Source organism: Equus caballus, chromosome 10 (assembly GCF_041296265.1).
Source record: "Equus caballus isolate H_3958 breed thoroughbred chromosome 10, TB-T2T, whole genome shotgun sequence".
NCBI lineage: Eukaryota > Metazoa > Chordata > Mammalia > Perissodactyla > Equidae > Equus > Equus caballus.
The window spans coordinates 15,739,382-15,754,430 of record NC_091693.1 but is presented as its reverse complement, the minus strand read 5'-3'; the positions used below and the strand labels follow the sequence as shown (position 1 = coordinate 15,754,430).

Here is a 15,049-nt window from a genome sequence, read left to right as displayed (position 1 = left end):
AACACACCAGGCACACCCCTACCCCAGGGCCTTTGCACTTGCCATTCTCTTTGCCCAGAATGCTCTCCCTGGATCCCCACATGGCTTCCTCCTCTCCTCCTTCAGGTCTTGGCTCATTGTCCCCTTCTCAGTGAGGCCTTCTCTGCCCTCCCTATTTAATAACCTCCATCCCCCAACACTCCCACCCACCTCCTCTCTTTATTTGCCCAGTGCACTTATCACTACACAACACACCACGAAGGTTATTGATTTATTTCGTTTCCTGACTCTCTCTCCTGCCAGAGTGTCCGTCTGGGAGAGCAGGAGGTTTTGTCCATTTCCTTCCCCGGCTAAGCTGTGGGATCTAGAATAGTGTGTGGCCCACAGCCTCTTTGTTGCTGACTGAATGAATAAAGTAAGGGGTGGCAGACTGGGCCCGCATTTGGGAGCAGGGGTGGGGGGAGTAGAGAAGGGATGGATCTGCCCAAGAGGGGAAGGGGTCTGGCAGCCGGGGTCACTGGCGGACCTTGACCTCTGGGGCGTGTGTGGTGGGGGCGGGGGCTGCCTCGTCCCTGGGGAAGGGGCTCTGAGGGCAACCGGCAGAGTCGGGGTGGAGTGTTGTGGGCCAACAGTCGGGAGCCCAGCCAGGTGGGCGCCTGTGAGGCCCGGCTGGAGGCAGGCCCAAGACTACCCTCCCCGCCCCGAAATAGCTGGATGCGGGGCTTTGGGGCGGGGGCGGTAAGAGCTGGCTTTTTGCAGGCACGCGGCCCAGGCCAGGGTGCTGGCAGGACCAGTCTGAAGGGCGAGTCGCACACTCAGAGGGGGAGCGAGGAGCTGGGCCCGTCACGGTCTCCTGTCCCTCACCCAGGACGCCTGCCCAGTGCCACACTGAGTCTCTGGCCGGGTCCACCTTGTCAGCCCCACAGCCCCGATGGCCTGGTCCTGTTGGGTCTGCAGTGTCACTTTTCTGCAGGTACGAGGCCACCAGGGGATGGCCGAGGCTTTGCCTGGCCCGGGACCCCTTCAGGGGGCTGGCACCAGCTGGCAGTAAGGGGCAGGGTCGGGGTTCAGCAGGTCCTGGGGGGAGAGGGAGGGGAAAGAGAGAGAGGGATTGTTACTGCGAGGGGAGAGACGGAGAGGACCCAGGTAGAGACAGGGAGAGAAACACACACCGAGGGAATGGAAGATCCAGGTGGAAAGCGAGAGGGACACTCGGAAGGACCGACAAGCCAGACAAAGGGGTGGACGCAGAGGGACAGAGATGAAGAGACAGCAGAGACAGAGACACAGAAAGGGAGACAGGATGAGAGAGACAAAGAAACAGAGATGGGAAGAGATGCAGAGAAAGAGAGAGAGAGAGAGGCGAGAGGACCTAGGGAGCCAGAGAGAGAGAGAGACCCCAGAGGGGAAGAGAGACCCACAGAGACAGGTGGACAGTGACAGACAGGGACACTGAGAGGGAGGCAGAGATCCAGGGGCAGACAGGAGGGGCGAAGCAGGGCTGAGACCCAGGCCCAGGAACGGGCCCCTGTGGTGTGATGGGGTTCAACTCGGGCCCTGACCTGCTGTGTGACCCTGGGCCCCCCCCCCTCTGGGCTTCGTTTCCTGCTGTGCAAATGCACAGCCTTGGCATCCCTTTACGAGGAGGAAAGTGCATCCCCAAGAGGGGAAAGGACTTGCCCAGGGTCCCTCAGCGAGGCTGGGATGGCTCCCCGGGGAGCTGCAGACCCCGAGGGGGGTCAGTGACGACCCCTCCCGCCCCGGCTCCAAGGGGTCCCCCACCCGTCCTCCCGCCTCCCAGCTCCACACCTGGTAGTGGTGGCTCTCTGGCTCCGGTGGTGGGGGCAGGGGGACGGCTGGGGGCTGTAAAGGAAAAACACAGGTGAGCCAGGCCCCTGGCACCCCGACACCCGCCAACCTTTGACCTTTGAGGTCAGGACAGACCCGCACTCCAAGTCCCCATGGTCCATCCCTGCCCGGGAGGCCTCTGGTCAAAGGGACTTAACCTCCCTGTGCCTCAGTTTTCTCTTCGGAGAAATGGGTCTGCGGGCGCTGCATTGTGGGAGGCGCGGCCCGGGGTCAGACAGTCACTCCATTATCGCCCCACCTGCCGTCAACGCCTGTGGCTCTAAGCTTGTAGTCTCAGCTTCTTAAATTTCTCTTCTGATTTAATTCTTATTTTTATCCACCCTTGATATTATACCCCGATGATAAGGGGAATATCTGCTCAATGCAGAACGTGCGGACACGGACAAGAGGGAAATTAAAGCCGAGATGTCTGCCGCCGCACCCAGACACAAAGGCTCTTCCTGGTGTGCTGGTCCCTTCCAGATCTTTTCCTGATGGTTTTTTGAAATAGAGAGCATCCTCGAGAGAGAGTCGGTTCCCAAACTGTGTGACAAGGCACCCTGGGGCGCCCCAGCCACCTCGGAGGGGAGGCCCAGGGTGGAAGTGGGATGTAGGGCAGAGGGCCGGGGGCTCACCGTGGCCATGTTCATGAGCCCCGTGTCACTGAGGGGGGACACCAGGAGGACCGGAGACGGCATCACTTCATAGATGTTGTTGTCACCTGAAGCAGAGGACAGGAACTGGCTGACAGGTGGCTCACTGGCCCACTCTGGCTGCTGTCAACATTCACTTATTCATTCAACTAACATTTGTGCAAAGCCCTCTTCTCGGCCAGCCCCATGCTGGGCACACAGCAGGGACTGAGGGGGCGCTGGCCCTGTCATCCTGGGGCTCGCCGTCCAGGGGGGAGACAGACCCATCCCCAGGTAGGGACGGCCCAGAGTGGGCAGGGCTGGGACGGGGGAGCCCAGGAGGCTGCTGGAGAGAGTCAGGGAGGGCTTTCTGGAGGAGGGGACATCTGAGACTGGAAGGAAGTGAGAGCTGTGCAAAAGCAGGAGTGGGTGCATCCAGGGGCCTGGCGGCGGGAGAGCCGGCCGCATTTGAGGAACCATAACTTGTCGTCTGGTCTGTCCGAATCTCGTATATATAAAAGTTTCGTTTCCCAGGGTGGGAGTGTTACGTGGGAGAGATGAAGCCGGGAAAGACAGTGGGGACTAGCGGACGGGGGGGCCCTCAAGAGCCGCGTTAAGGAGCCTGCACTTTGTCCTAAGGGCGCTGGGGAGCCATGGAGGGCCTTTGAGCAGAGGAGGGCCAGGGTCAGAGCTTTAGAAGCACCGTGCCCAGGGATGGGTGGGAGGCCAGCCTGGGGGCTGAGAGATGGGCAGGCAGCTGGGTGTGGGGATCCAGCTGAGATGGAGCCTGGGGTGGGTTGTGGCCTGTTGGTGGACAAATGTCACCTGTGACTGGGGACGGGAGTGCCAGCCACTGAGAAAAGGAGGAACTGTAGGTTTGGGGTAAGCGCTGACATGCCCGCAATCTGTGGGCAAGGCCTGGGTGGGGCGGGAGATGGGGAGGCCCGGAGTGGGAGGCACCAGGGGGTCTGTGGCTTGTGGGGGGAAGAGGAGGGAGCCCCCGGGGAGGGGGCTGGGTAGTGAGACGGGGAGCGCGGGCTTACCAGGGTTACGACGGGGGCCCAGCTCCCGCTTCTCCGTTGTCGTCATCCTGGGGGCAGATGGAGGGGCCGACGTCAGGCGGGTGGAGAGAGACCGGAGCAGCTGAAAGCCCCTCAGACCCCAGAGCAAGAGATGGCCCCTGCCCTCCCATCTCCGCCTCTTCTCCCATCACGCCAGCCAGACGGCCCTTCCTCAGTTTCCCCGGCCGTCGCCTTACGCCACCTTACGTTTCCCTGCCATCACCGTTTACACAGACCATCCAGATTCTGCTCCATCCACCCGTTTCATGATTCCCTTCCTATTTCTCTTCAAGTCGGCTCTTTTGAACCCTTATTTTAAAAGGACAGAACAGCACTACAGCAAATTCGTTAATTCAGTAAATAAATATTTACGGAACCCCGACCGTGGGCATCGTTGAAGGCACTGGGGGCACAGCCGGGAACAAGGCCGACAAAGACCCCTGGGCTCCAGGAGCGGATGCTCTACTGGGGGGAGACAGAGAGAATTCGAATAAACGATGGGATGTTTATTCGAGCATCCCCGGGAAGGTGATGTTCAAGCAAAGGCCAGAAGCAGCCAAGGGGACCAGCCGTGCAGAAATCATGGAAGAGAATTCCAGACAGAGGGAACAGCCTGTGCAAAGGCCCTGAGGCAGGAGTGGGAATAGCAAGGAGAGGAGTGTGGCTGAGGCGGAGAGTGTGAGGGGGAGAGTGGGAAGAGGTGAGGTCAGGCAGGTGGAGGGGGCAGTAGACTGAGCCGGGTCTGGTGTCCACGGTGAGGACCGTGCCCTTGCCTCGGAGGGACCTGAGCTGACTGATTTTCACAGGATCTCTCCGGCTGCTGAACAGGGAAAGACTGTGGTGGCAGGAGCTGAATCCGGAGACCCACCGGAAGCTGTTACATTGTAAATGGAAAGAGGACTCCTTCCTACAAGACATAAGCAGAAAGTCTCCGGGAAATTCAAGGAAAGTCAAACAATGGTTTCAATTTGTAACTCGATACTCTTGCCGATTTTCTCTTGGCAAAAGCTGGCGAGTCTTCAAACCTCCTTACAGGCTGGCTAGGACCAGCTGGAGACTTTCGTTTGCCACAATCAGCATAATACCAAGAGAATAAAAAAAAGGAATTTTTGCATCAGGTGATTCAAAGACTTGAAAAATATCATAACCATTAAAAAAACCTTTCTATTTGGAAGTAATTCAAACTTATAGAAACATTGCCAAAATGGTACAAAGAACATCTGTATAATATTTACTCATTGTTTTTCTTGCCCATCGTTTTTATTCCATTTACTTTATCGTTTGCTGGCTCGCTCCTTCTTTCTTTCTCCCATGCATATGTATTATTATGATTATGATTATGATTATGATTATTGTTTCGTGTGTGAGGAAGATTGTCCCTAGCTAACATCTGTGCCCATCTTTCTCTATTTTACGTGGGACGCCGACACAGCATGGCTTGATGAGCGGTGCCAGGTCCGCGCCCAGGATCTGAACCCGTGAACCCTGGGTGGCTGAAGTGGAGCCCACGAACTGAACCATTGCACCACAGGGCCGGCCCCCATATTGTTTTCCCTGAACCGTGTGAGGGTAAGTTGCGCGCATCACGGCCCTTCACCCCTAAATACTCCCACAGATTTAAATACTTCCATTTTGTGTTTTTTACACCCCAGGGCCCAGAATGCCACAGTAGGTGGCCTCCGGCTCCATCCGTGCTCGAGAATCTTCGAGATTCTTGGAGAACCCCTGGCTGCAGTGGGAAGGAAGCTGGTCAGAGGGGCGGGACACATGGAGTCTAGCTCTGGCTCTGGAGCTTACAAGTCACTCAGGTCTGGGCTTCTATCCCGGGAACCCCTTGCCATTCACGGGCCAGTTCTATGCCATCTGGCAAATGACTTCATGTCTCTAAGCCTTAGTTTTTTCTAGAGACCATGGCAAACTATGGCCTGAGGGCCAAATCCACCCCAGCACCTCTTGTTGCACCACCTGTGAGCTAAGAAGGACGTCTACCAGGGATGGCTTACGTGCCTCCACTACCTTTGATATGACCATGGCAGACATTACTAATCAATCACAGCATCTTCTCCCACCGAACTTGGACGTGACCTCCAACTCCTTTCTCACCAAGCTCTCTAGCGCCTAGAACGGTGCCTGGCACATAGTAGGCCCTCAACCAAGATGTGTTGACTGCTTTACTGATCAGAATTGGGCTGGGAGGCGGAAGCTGTTTGCCACCCCTACAACAGAGCATGTCGGGAGAAAGACAAGGAGAATGATGAAGGTCAAGAAACCACCACACAAGAGCTGAAAGGAGGAGACAGGATTGCTGCCTTCATTTTCCGGGGATGATGGAGTGGCAGAAAAATTAGACATCTTTTTTGCAACAGGCTCCGAACCAAGGTCAGGAGAGAACGTTCTGAAGAGGCTGGTCTCATGAGGAAGGAATTTTTCTTGAGTGGACTGTCCCTTGGGGAAACAGAGCCCCCCAATCTCCCCCCACACAGAAGTGGGCACCATCTGATGGCTCTGCCTGCCCACCATCCACCCCACTTCTTTGGGAATAGCATCTGGCTTTCCTTTGGGGAATCCCTCCCCACTCTCAATCCCTTTGGTCATGAGGAGCTGGGTCTATTTCTAGCCCCGGGGCTGCACAAATAGCCCAAGTTTGGCCAATCAGAGAATCCCAGCACCCAGCCACAGTGATTGATCCATGTGAGGACATGTGATTTAAGTTAATCCAGGGAGAGGCAGCCCCTGGGCTTTTGTTGGAATGATCAGGAACAAGGTGTAGTCTTTCCTCTGCTGTGGTAAGCTGGTGGGATAGAAGCCTGGAGGCCCTGGGAGCTATCTTGTCATATCACAAGGGGAGAACCTGCCCAAGGATGAAGCCACCATAGAGAAAAGCAGAGTTGAGAGGTGCATGGAGGACTTTCTTGATAAAATCGAGTCCCTGGATCCAGCCATACCTGAAGCTCATGCAGGATCAAAAGAACTTCCTAATTTTTTTGTCAGCCAGGTCATGGGTAGGGTTTCTGTCCCTTGAAATGCAGAATGCTGTCTAATACAGGACAGAAATATTCTTTTCATCTCAGGAGTTCCAAGATTTGATGAGATTGTGTATGAATCAGATGATGTGACTCGTGGAAGAATCAATCAAGGAGACCCAAGACAGGAGGGGGAGGAGAAAGAAGGGAAGGAGAGAGAGGCCTGGGGCCCCTGTACCTGTGGCTCTGGCTCCTCCAGCCTCTTGTCACCAGGATGTAGGCAATGATGCCAATGAAGAGGGACCCGGCAGCAAGAGATCCAATGATGATGGCGGCCATGATCCCAGCACTCATAGGCAGTTGTGTAATGGGCAGTTCCTGATGCTTTTCTGAGGGGTACGAAAGAGAGAGAGAGAGAGAGGACTATGTGATGTCTTGGGGGCCTTGGTGAGGAAGACTGGCTCTGAGCTAACACTTTTGTTGCCAATTTTCCTCTTTTTGCTTGAGGAAGACTGGCCCTGAGCTAACATCTATGCCCATCTTCCTCTATTTTGTATGTGGGACGCCTACCACAGCGTGGCTTGATGAGCAGTGTGTAGGTCCACACCTGGGATCCAAACCCGCAAACCCTGGGCCGCCAAAGCAGAGTGCACAAACTTAACCACTGCGCCCCCAGGCCCGCCCCTCAACATATCTTTTTTGAGGGGACACCATTCAACATACAACACCTCCCAGGCCTGGTTCCCTGTCGTCCTGGAGAGTCTTTGAGCTCCTCAGCATCCTTTGGTCTGTTCCTTTTCTGCTTAAATCAGCCAGAAGCAGCTTCTGCTGTGGCAGCAAGAACTCTTCCAATTTACACGATTAAGCATCCTCTTTTGAGGACTTGTTACATTTTCTGCTCCTTATGATAGACGGCGAGCTTGTAAAGATGGGGCCTGTCAGTCACTGCATTTTGCAAAGTTGACCTCAACAGAATCTCCCTCCCCACACGCTCCTCTGTGACGTGATCTGTCCTTCTCTGATCCAGCAGACGGGTCCGGTCCCCTCCATCGAACCTGGGCCAACCTTACTGACTCACTTGTAATCCAAAGAATGCAGTGTAGGCGACACGGTGTGACGTCCAAGACCAGGTCGGGAGAAGCCATACAGTTTTTGCCTTGGTCTTTTGGGACATTCGCTCTCCACCGGCTCTCCCTCGGAACCCGGCCGCCACGTTGTGAGGAAGCCCAAACGGTCCCACTGGCGAGGCCATGTGACAATGGTCCCGTCACAGCGCCGGCCGACAGCCAGCACGAGCCGCTGGACGTGTGAGCGGAGACGCCTCTGGACGTCTGCAGCCTCCGGCATTCGAGCCAAACTCAGCCTTTCAGTCTTCTCCTCGGGGACCCCAGACATCACGAAACAGGCCAACCATCCCTGCCGTGCCCTGTCTGAATTCCTGATCCCAGAAATCCTGAATGGAGTAAAAATTGTTGTTTTCTATCACCGAGTTTGTTCCGCGGCAAGAAGTGACTAGAACAGAGCCCCAGCTTCTGTTTCTTCTTCCAGGATTGACGGTTTTCTTTCTGGCTCTTCTCTTCGCCCGTCTCTGGGGCTGCCGACACTCAGTTCGACTAATAAGCCATCCTCCGGGCTTGACCAGATTTATCCCTGTGGATCTTTGATGGGACGCAGCCACATGTGAAAAGTGCCAGACCGTGTACAAAAATAGAATTCTGACCCGCGGCCTGCAGCCAGCTGCCTGGGAAACCAACCCTCCGACACAGCGCAGGAAGCCAGGCTGCTGTAGGAAGCCAGGTGTATTTCTAGTTCAACCCAGGAAGCTAAAGGGTAATTTTGGTGACAATCAGCACCAAATGGCCAGGACTTGGTTAATAACTGATAGCTCCCCTAATTCTTGTCCCTGCTTCTAACTTAGGGCCAACCAGAGGCGGCTAAACGTGGACCCTCACGGATCACACAGGACGCCCGGCTTCTAGGCAGCCCACCTGCCCCTTCCCCACGCCGACAGCCTCCGATCAGGGCACATCTGAGCCTCCCCTTTCCCACCGTGATGATCCCATTCCCCTGCCTGCATTTAAGTCTCTCGACAACCTGCTTTGCTTTTCTCATTTGCTCGTCTTTGTCCATCTCCACAGCTTCAAAGGCAGCAGCTCCCACAGATTTGTCAAAGCCACGTGCACAACGAGCCTGTGGTGGGAGGTGTCGCTGGGGCCCCCATTTCACAGACGTGGAAACGGGGGCTCTGGGAGGTGTGGTCTTCTGCTGAAGGTTGTATTGCTGGCAAGGATGAAACCCCGCGACACCATCTAGGATGAGTTACTTAAACGCTCTGTGCCTCAGTTTCCCCACCTGTATAGTGGGGATCGTCACGCCGTGGCTGGTAGGATGCAGAAGGTAAATGCGTGTGAAGCATTCCGCACATGGTCAGTAAAGGGGAGTCGGGCTCTGTAATTAGCCGCCTTGGGTGTCAGAGGGCCCAGAAGGATTTGAGGAGCCCGTGCAGGTTGCTTGAAGGCCCCAAATCTCCCAGACCAGATTTACAGGACAATAGCCACCCGCTGTGAATGACTGCCAGGGCAGTTCCCCGCCCCCATAGCTTGCTGTTCTCCACGGGGACCCCTCGGTGCTCCCCTGGGCGTCCCTGTGAGGATCTGAGGAACAGCCAGGTGGCAGAGGGGCCAGGGGCCCAGTCCCGGCTGGAGCCTCGGCTCCCCCGGCCCAGCGGCTGCCTGCAGGGTTCCTGTGGGGATGGAACGAGGTGAGGTTGGCAAGGTGCGTAGCCTGGAGGTGCCTGGCATGTCATTCGTGCTCCCCGGATGGGAGACGGCGGGACGGACACTTAGGACGAGCACCCTGCACCGGGCACCAGGGGATTCCTGGTGAACAAAATGAGAATGAAGATCTGTTGTGGTTATAAAATAGAGACGGCAGGTGCTGAGTGCTGGCTCGTCTTCCCAGCCCTGATCCCCAGGCCCCAGCTCCCCATCCTGTGTGTCCTGCGTCCCATCCCAGTGGACAAGGGGTGGACGCTTGACACCAGGGGAGGCAAACCTCAGGCCAGGCTGGGCCAACCGGATCCTCTCTCCTTCTGTCTGTCTGTCTGCCTCTCTCTCCCTCCAGCTCCCTTTCTTTCTGTCTCTGCCTTTGGAAGAAGACATTCAGAATAGGCAAAGAATCAGCAACAATCTTCCTCAAGGACAAAGAGGAAGATTGGCAATGGATGTTAGCTCAGGGCCAATCTTCCTCACCAAGAAAAAAAGAAAAAAAAAGGAATATGCAAAGAAGCCTTGGCTGGCACCCTGCTTAGTATGGGCCTCTGAGGGTCCACAAGGTGCCCCCCACTTGGAGCCAGTTGTAAGCCAGTCCTTACAGTCTGAGCCTGTGGTGCCGGCCTCCTGGGGTGCTCCTGCTTGCTCTCCTGCCTCACTCACGCTGGCCTCCTACCAGCTCAGCTCATAGGCCCCACAGCTTCCTGCCACAGGCCCTTTGCACAGGCTGGGCCCTCAGCCCGAACACCTCCCAGACCTCCTTTCCCCTCAACTTAGCACTGCTGTCATTCAGGCTCGGTTGAAGGATCGCTTTTCCAGGGCACCCTCCCTGATTCCCCGGACGGCTCTGCTATTTACAATCTCATAATCCTGTGCTTTCCTTTCCTCCACAGTCCTGTCACTGGTCACAGTGATCTATTTTTGCGTGTGTGGTTATTTAGTTAATATCCATCTCCCCCCCTGGGCCGTGAGCCCCTGGAGGGCAGAGTCAGGGCTGCCTGGGTCCCCGCTGTGTCCCCAGCCCTGCTCAGTCCAGGCCGGACTCAGAGGAGGCTTGAGGAGGAGGCCCTTGGGGAGCATTTGCTGAAAAAATGAGTAAATGAGCAATTTAGCACCTGCAGAGCCCAGCTCTGCCACGGGTCGATGAGGCGCCGCCTGACATTCAGGAGGTGCCTTAACCACCGAGCCTCAGGTTCCTCCTGGATAAAATGGAGACTCTGCCCGTCCTGCGCCCCGTGGGTGTTAGGCTGTGAATCAGATCCTGCCCCGTTTTAAACCCTCTAGTGCCTTCTTGTTAGCTTCTCCACAGCCTACAGGCCTGGCCCCTGTGTGCCTCTCAGACCCTCCTCCTAATACCCACCTTGCTCACTGCCTGACAGCCATGGCGTCCTTCTTTCTACGCTTTGAACACATCGAGCTAATCCTGCCTCAGGGCCTTTGCACTTGCTATTTCCTCTGAAAGGAGCTCTTGCCTCACTGAAATCTGCAGGGCTCCCTTCCCTCCCTCGGCTCAGATGTCACTTCTTCAGCGAGGCCTCCTTGATGACCTTCCATCCCAGATCACATCATCCTGGTTAAATTTTTTTTTTTACTGGGCAAGTCATAACCTTCCTGTGCCTCAGTTTCCTCATCTGTAAAATGGGTCTAATAATATCACTCACCCCCGCCAAGCCTGCAATAAGGATTAAATGAGTCACTATAGGTAAAGCTGGCACATGACAAGCAGTGAATAATGTTAGCTATGACTATTATTGTCACTGTCTCTCTCTCTGAAACACGGTCTTAATTTATGATTTGCATGTTCATTGTCAGCAGCCCACATCGGAATGAAGGGAGGGAGATTTTTTCCCCCTTTCTCTGCTTTGAAAGGAAGTGGTCAAGCTCCCAGACTCTGGCACGGTGATTTCATGGCTCAAATCCCAGCTCTACCCCTTCCTTTGCCTCAGTTTCCCCATCTGTAAAATGGGGATGATGATGGCGTTTGTGTCGTGGAGCGTTTTTGTTTTTTTTAAGTTTTCATTATTTACAGTATTTGTTTATTCAACAAACATGGCTTGAGAATGTATCATGTCTCACACTGTGGCTGATGAAAGGATGTCGTTAGTTCCATGGAGTCAATTCCGACTCCTGGTGACCCGTGGACAGCAGAGCGGAGCCTGCCTGGTCCTTCTGGGCCACCCTCTCCCCTTCCAGCGCTCGATCAGACACTCCCTGCTGCTGTTTATAGGGTTTTCATGGTCAATTTTTTCGGGAGTGAGTGGCCAGGTCCTTCTTCCTGGTCCATCTTAGTCTGGAAGCTCCACTGAGACCTGTTACCACGGGGGACCCTGCTGGTGTTTGAAATCCTGGTGACACAGCTTCCAGCATCGCAGCCACACGCGGCTGCCACAGCGTGACAACCGACCGACAGAAGGGTGGTGTGGTTCCCTGACCGGGAGACGAACCCAGGTCGTGGTGGTGAGAGCCCCAAATCTGAACCACGAGCCCCCCAGGGCTGGTGATAAAAGGATGACCATGTTCTATTTCTCTCACTTTGAAGAAATACTGTTCTCATGAGACCGAACTGTGAACTGATGACTTAGATCACACTGTGGACATCACACAGGTCAAGGGCGAGCAGAGTCCTCGGGGCACAGACGCGCTGAGTGACAGGTCAGCGGGGGGCGTTGAGAAGTGATGGCTCCCCCCTCGGCTTATCAAGATATAATTGGCACGTAACGTTTCATGGAGTTTGTAAAGATACAGATGAGTTCACAGAGGGCAGGGGTGACATTTGGCAACGTCTGGAGACATTTTTAGTTGTCACGACTGGGAGGGACCCTGCCAGCCTCTAGAGGGCAGAGGCCAAGGATGCCGCTAAACATCCCACGGTGCACGGAACGGCCCCCTACTCAGAGGATGAGCCAGTCCAAAACGTCAATAGTGCCCGGTGGAGAAACTATGCTCCAGGGCCAGTGTTCAGAACACTTGCTAGGGGGGCCAGCCCGGTGGTACAGCAGTTAAGTTTGCACACTCTGCTTCGGTGGCTCAGGGTTCACCGGTTTGGATCCTGGGTGGGGACTACACAACGCTCATCAGGCCATGCTGTGGTGGCGTCCCACATAGAAGAACTAGAATGACCTACAACTAGAATATACAACTATGTACTGGGACTTCGGGGAGAAAAAAAAAAAAAGGAAGACCATTGGCAATTGATGTTAGCTCAGAGCCAATCTTCCTCAGCAAAAAACAAAAACAAACAAAAAAAACCACTCCCTGGTCCAAGAGATGTTGACTATTGTTCTTGTCCACCCCCTCATCTCTAGTTTCTGCCCAAAGTGGATTCATCAATAAATACTTGACTTATGAACATAAAGATTGAATGATGCAGGACCAGGCACAGCATAGGGGCTCAATAAATATTTCATTAATTAATGCAGGCAAGGAGTAAATGAGACGGCACCTTCTCCAGGGCCGGTTTGGTGTCTGGCTCAAGGTAGGCATTCAATAACATATCATGAGTTAATGCCGGTGAGGAGTAAATGATGTCCCCGGGGCCGGCACGCAGGAAGTCCTCAAGCAAGGTGTGTTGGGGGGACGAAGGAGAGGATGGAATGGGGTGTTTGCACAGGGTCCGGCATGTCGTAGCTGCTTGCGATACGTCAGCCGCCCCACTGCCTCCCCCAGCGCCCACACTCACCGGCCACCTGAACCTCAGTCTTGGCCCGCATGGTCCAGGCGGGGTTGACGGTGACAGCGACCTGGTAGGTGCCGCTGTCACCGGGCTGGATGCGACGCAGCAGCATGGAGCCGTTGGGGAAGCCGACGATGTCTCGTTGCCCCATGGCGCTGCCGTCCCTCTGGGGCCGCTGCAGCCCCGGGATGTAGGTGAAGAGCCTCGTGCCGCCGTAGGCGTCCTCCCCCAGGTACCAGTTGAAGTCCTGGAAGGTTTCTGGGACGCCCTGGACAGACAGGAGAAGATCCTGGTTCTTTTGAGGGTGCTCTGGAATCTTCTGGATGTGGAGGGCAGCCCAGGAGCCTTGGGGGGCCCAGAGGACCAAGATGGAGGCTGCGAGGAGTTACAGGGGAGGCCTGAGATCAGAGATGTCAGACGGGGACCACGGTGTTCTCCTCCCTATAGGTTCTCATCTGGGGGCAAGGACTCTGCATGCTGAGATTGATTAGTGATGTCTGCCCTGGGTACAGGAGTGGGAACCCAGGCACAAATGCCACAGATTTGCCATCCCCTTCCTTCAGAAGGTTTTTCTGCCCTGAGATGCCATGTGGCCCGCTTCTAAATACATGGACTCTCTGAATTCATCCATCCATTCATTCATCTAACCAACGATTATATGCATATTTATTATTTATGCCATAATATCAATTGTGTATATGATATGTCTAAAGTTTTCCAGATTTCTAGGCACTGGGGATACAGCAGGCAATCAAATACAAATAAATTCCTGCCCTCATGGTCCTTACATTCTAGAACATTCCGTAGGTAAAATGGGGATGGGATTGTGATTCTGCTGCCCCCCCTCCCCCCGCCATCTTACTCTCATAATTTTGTCTTTCCTGACAGTCCCTCTCCTCTTCCAAGAGGAGACCTCAGCGTCCTGGCTAAGTCCCACCTTCTCTCGGAGGGTAGGTTTCCTCCTTACCTGAGAGCAGGAGGCCCTTTGAGAAGCAGCACTGGGCCCCCACGGGAGTCTCCATCTTGGCGTCCTGTGGAGATACCAAGGGGTCACCTGCTGGGCACGGAGGGGGCCCGAGGGCTGGGCCCTGGCTGTCTGCAGTGGGCCAGCTCAGCGGGAACCTTGGGGGTCCCTTGGAGACATGGCCGAGGCCGGCCGAGCCCCAGCGCCCACTTTCCACAGGCTCCCGAGCTTCGCCCGTGCTGCCCGGGACGGACTCAGACACCGGCTGGACCAGTTTTCCAGGGTGGCTGTGAACTCCTTGGGGCTTCCTGGACTCCCTCAGCCTCTCCTTCCCACTCGGATGACTGGCAGTAGCAACAGCAGTAATTAGGACAACAGTCCGGGCGGCGTCTGGTTGAGCAACCCCCACAGGGCAGGCAGGCCCGACACGTGCCACCTTGTCCAGCATCCACCGTGCAGAACTGTTCCCACTTCACAGATGGGGAAGCTGAGGCTCAAGGAAAGAGGCAAGTCTCCCAGTAGGTGGAGATGGAAGTTGACCTGCGGTGGGCTCCCTCCAAAGCCCTTAGCATAGTTTTTCAAAAGCATCCCTTCATTCATTCATTCATTCATTCAGTCAGTCATTTCAACACACACTCCCTATGCGTAGCCCTGAGCTGGGAGGTGCTGGGGAGACAGTGATGATTGGGACAGCTCCATCTGGGCCCTCAGGACACAGTGGGGCTCACAGTTCTCTGTGCGGTGGTGGGGGACAGACCCATCCCCAGATAATGATGATCCAGGGTGACCAGCGCTGGGAGGGAGGAGGTGGGGGGGGCGGGGCCTGGGAGGTGTCTCACTCAGCCTGAGGGCAGGGAGGGCTTCCTGGAGGAGGGGATGTCTGAGACCTGGAGTAGGATGAGGCAGATGGTGGGGTGGGGTGGGGTGGGGTGTTCCGGGCAGCGTCAGCAGCACATGCAAAGGCCTGGAGGCAGAGACGGCCATTGAGGGGCGTTGAAGAAGCTGCAAACTCCTGGCCGAGTGGGAGGGGATGTGCGGGGGTGAGGCTGGAGAAGCAGGAGGGCTCCATTGCGGTTTTGTTGAGCCGGGGCCTGGGTGATGGAGGGTCCAAGGTTTTGCCAGTACCATAGCCATGAGCCATGTACGCCTATTAAAATA

At 55.4% G+C, this 15,049-nt stretch overlaps 1 protein-coding gene across 3 annotated transcripts; it reads right to left on the bottom strand.

Annotated features, from left to right (window-relative positions):
• Positions 1-237: 237 nt before the first annotated feature.
• CEACAM19 (CEA cell adhesion molecule 19) lies at positions 238-14,378 on the bottom strand. Of its 3 annotated transcripts, XM_070222994.1 has the most exons (8): positions 13,895-14,372; positions 12,934-13,302; positions 6,722-6,872; positions 4,305-4,427; positions 3,503-3,549; positions 2,463-2,548; positions 1,789-1,842; positions 238-1,056 (listed from the first exon to the last, which is right to left on the bottom strand). In XM_070222994.1, the coding sequence occupies exons 1-8, from the start codon at positions 14,337-14,339 to the stop codon at positions 1,003-1,005; spliced, it is 1,329 nt and encodes a 442-aa protein (XP_070079095.1). In that variant the 5' UTR covers positions 14,340-14,372; the 3' UTR covers positions 238-1,002. The 3 variants fall into 3 exon arrangements, with proteins under 3 accessions (XP_070079095.1, XP_014583853.3, XP_014583814.3); XM_014728367.3 differs by lacking the exon at positions 4,305-4,427 and having other exon boundaries at positions 13,895-14,361; XM_014728328.3 differs by lacking the exons at positions 238-1,056; positions 1,789-1,842; positions 2,463-2,548; positions 3,503-3,549 and having other exon boundaries at positions 3,865-4,427; positions 13,895-14,378.
• Between the last annotated feature and the right edge of the window lie 671 nt (positions 14,379-15,049).

Bases quoted from the DNA above. Each gene is read 5' to 3' on its own strand.
- CEACAM19 (XM_014728328.3), bottom strand. From the start codon at position 14,339: ATGCTGGACAAGGTGGCACGTGTCGGGCCTGCCTGCCCTGTGGGGGTT. The intron at 13,303-13,894 runs GTAAGGAGGAAA...AACTCCTCGCAG, and splicing joins AAAGGGCCTCCTGCTCTCAG to CCTCCATCTTGGTCCTCTGG. The intron at 4,428-6,721 runs GTACAGGGGCCC...TATGTCTTGTAG, and splicing joins TGGAGGAGCCAGAGCCACAG to GAAGGAGTCCTCTTTCCATT.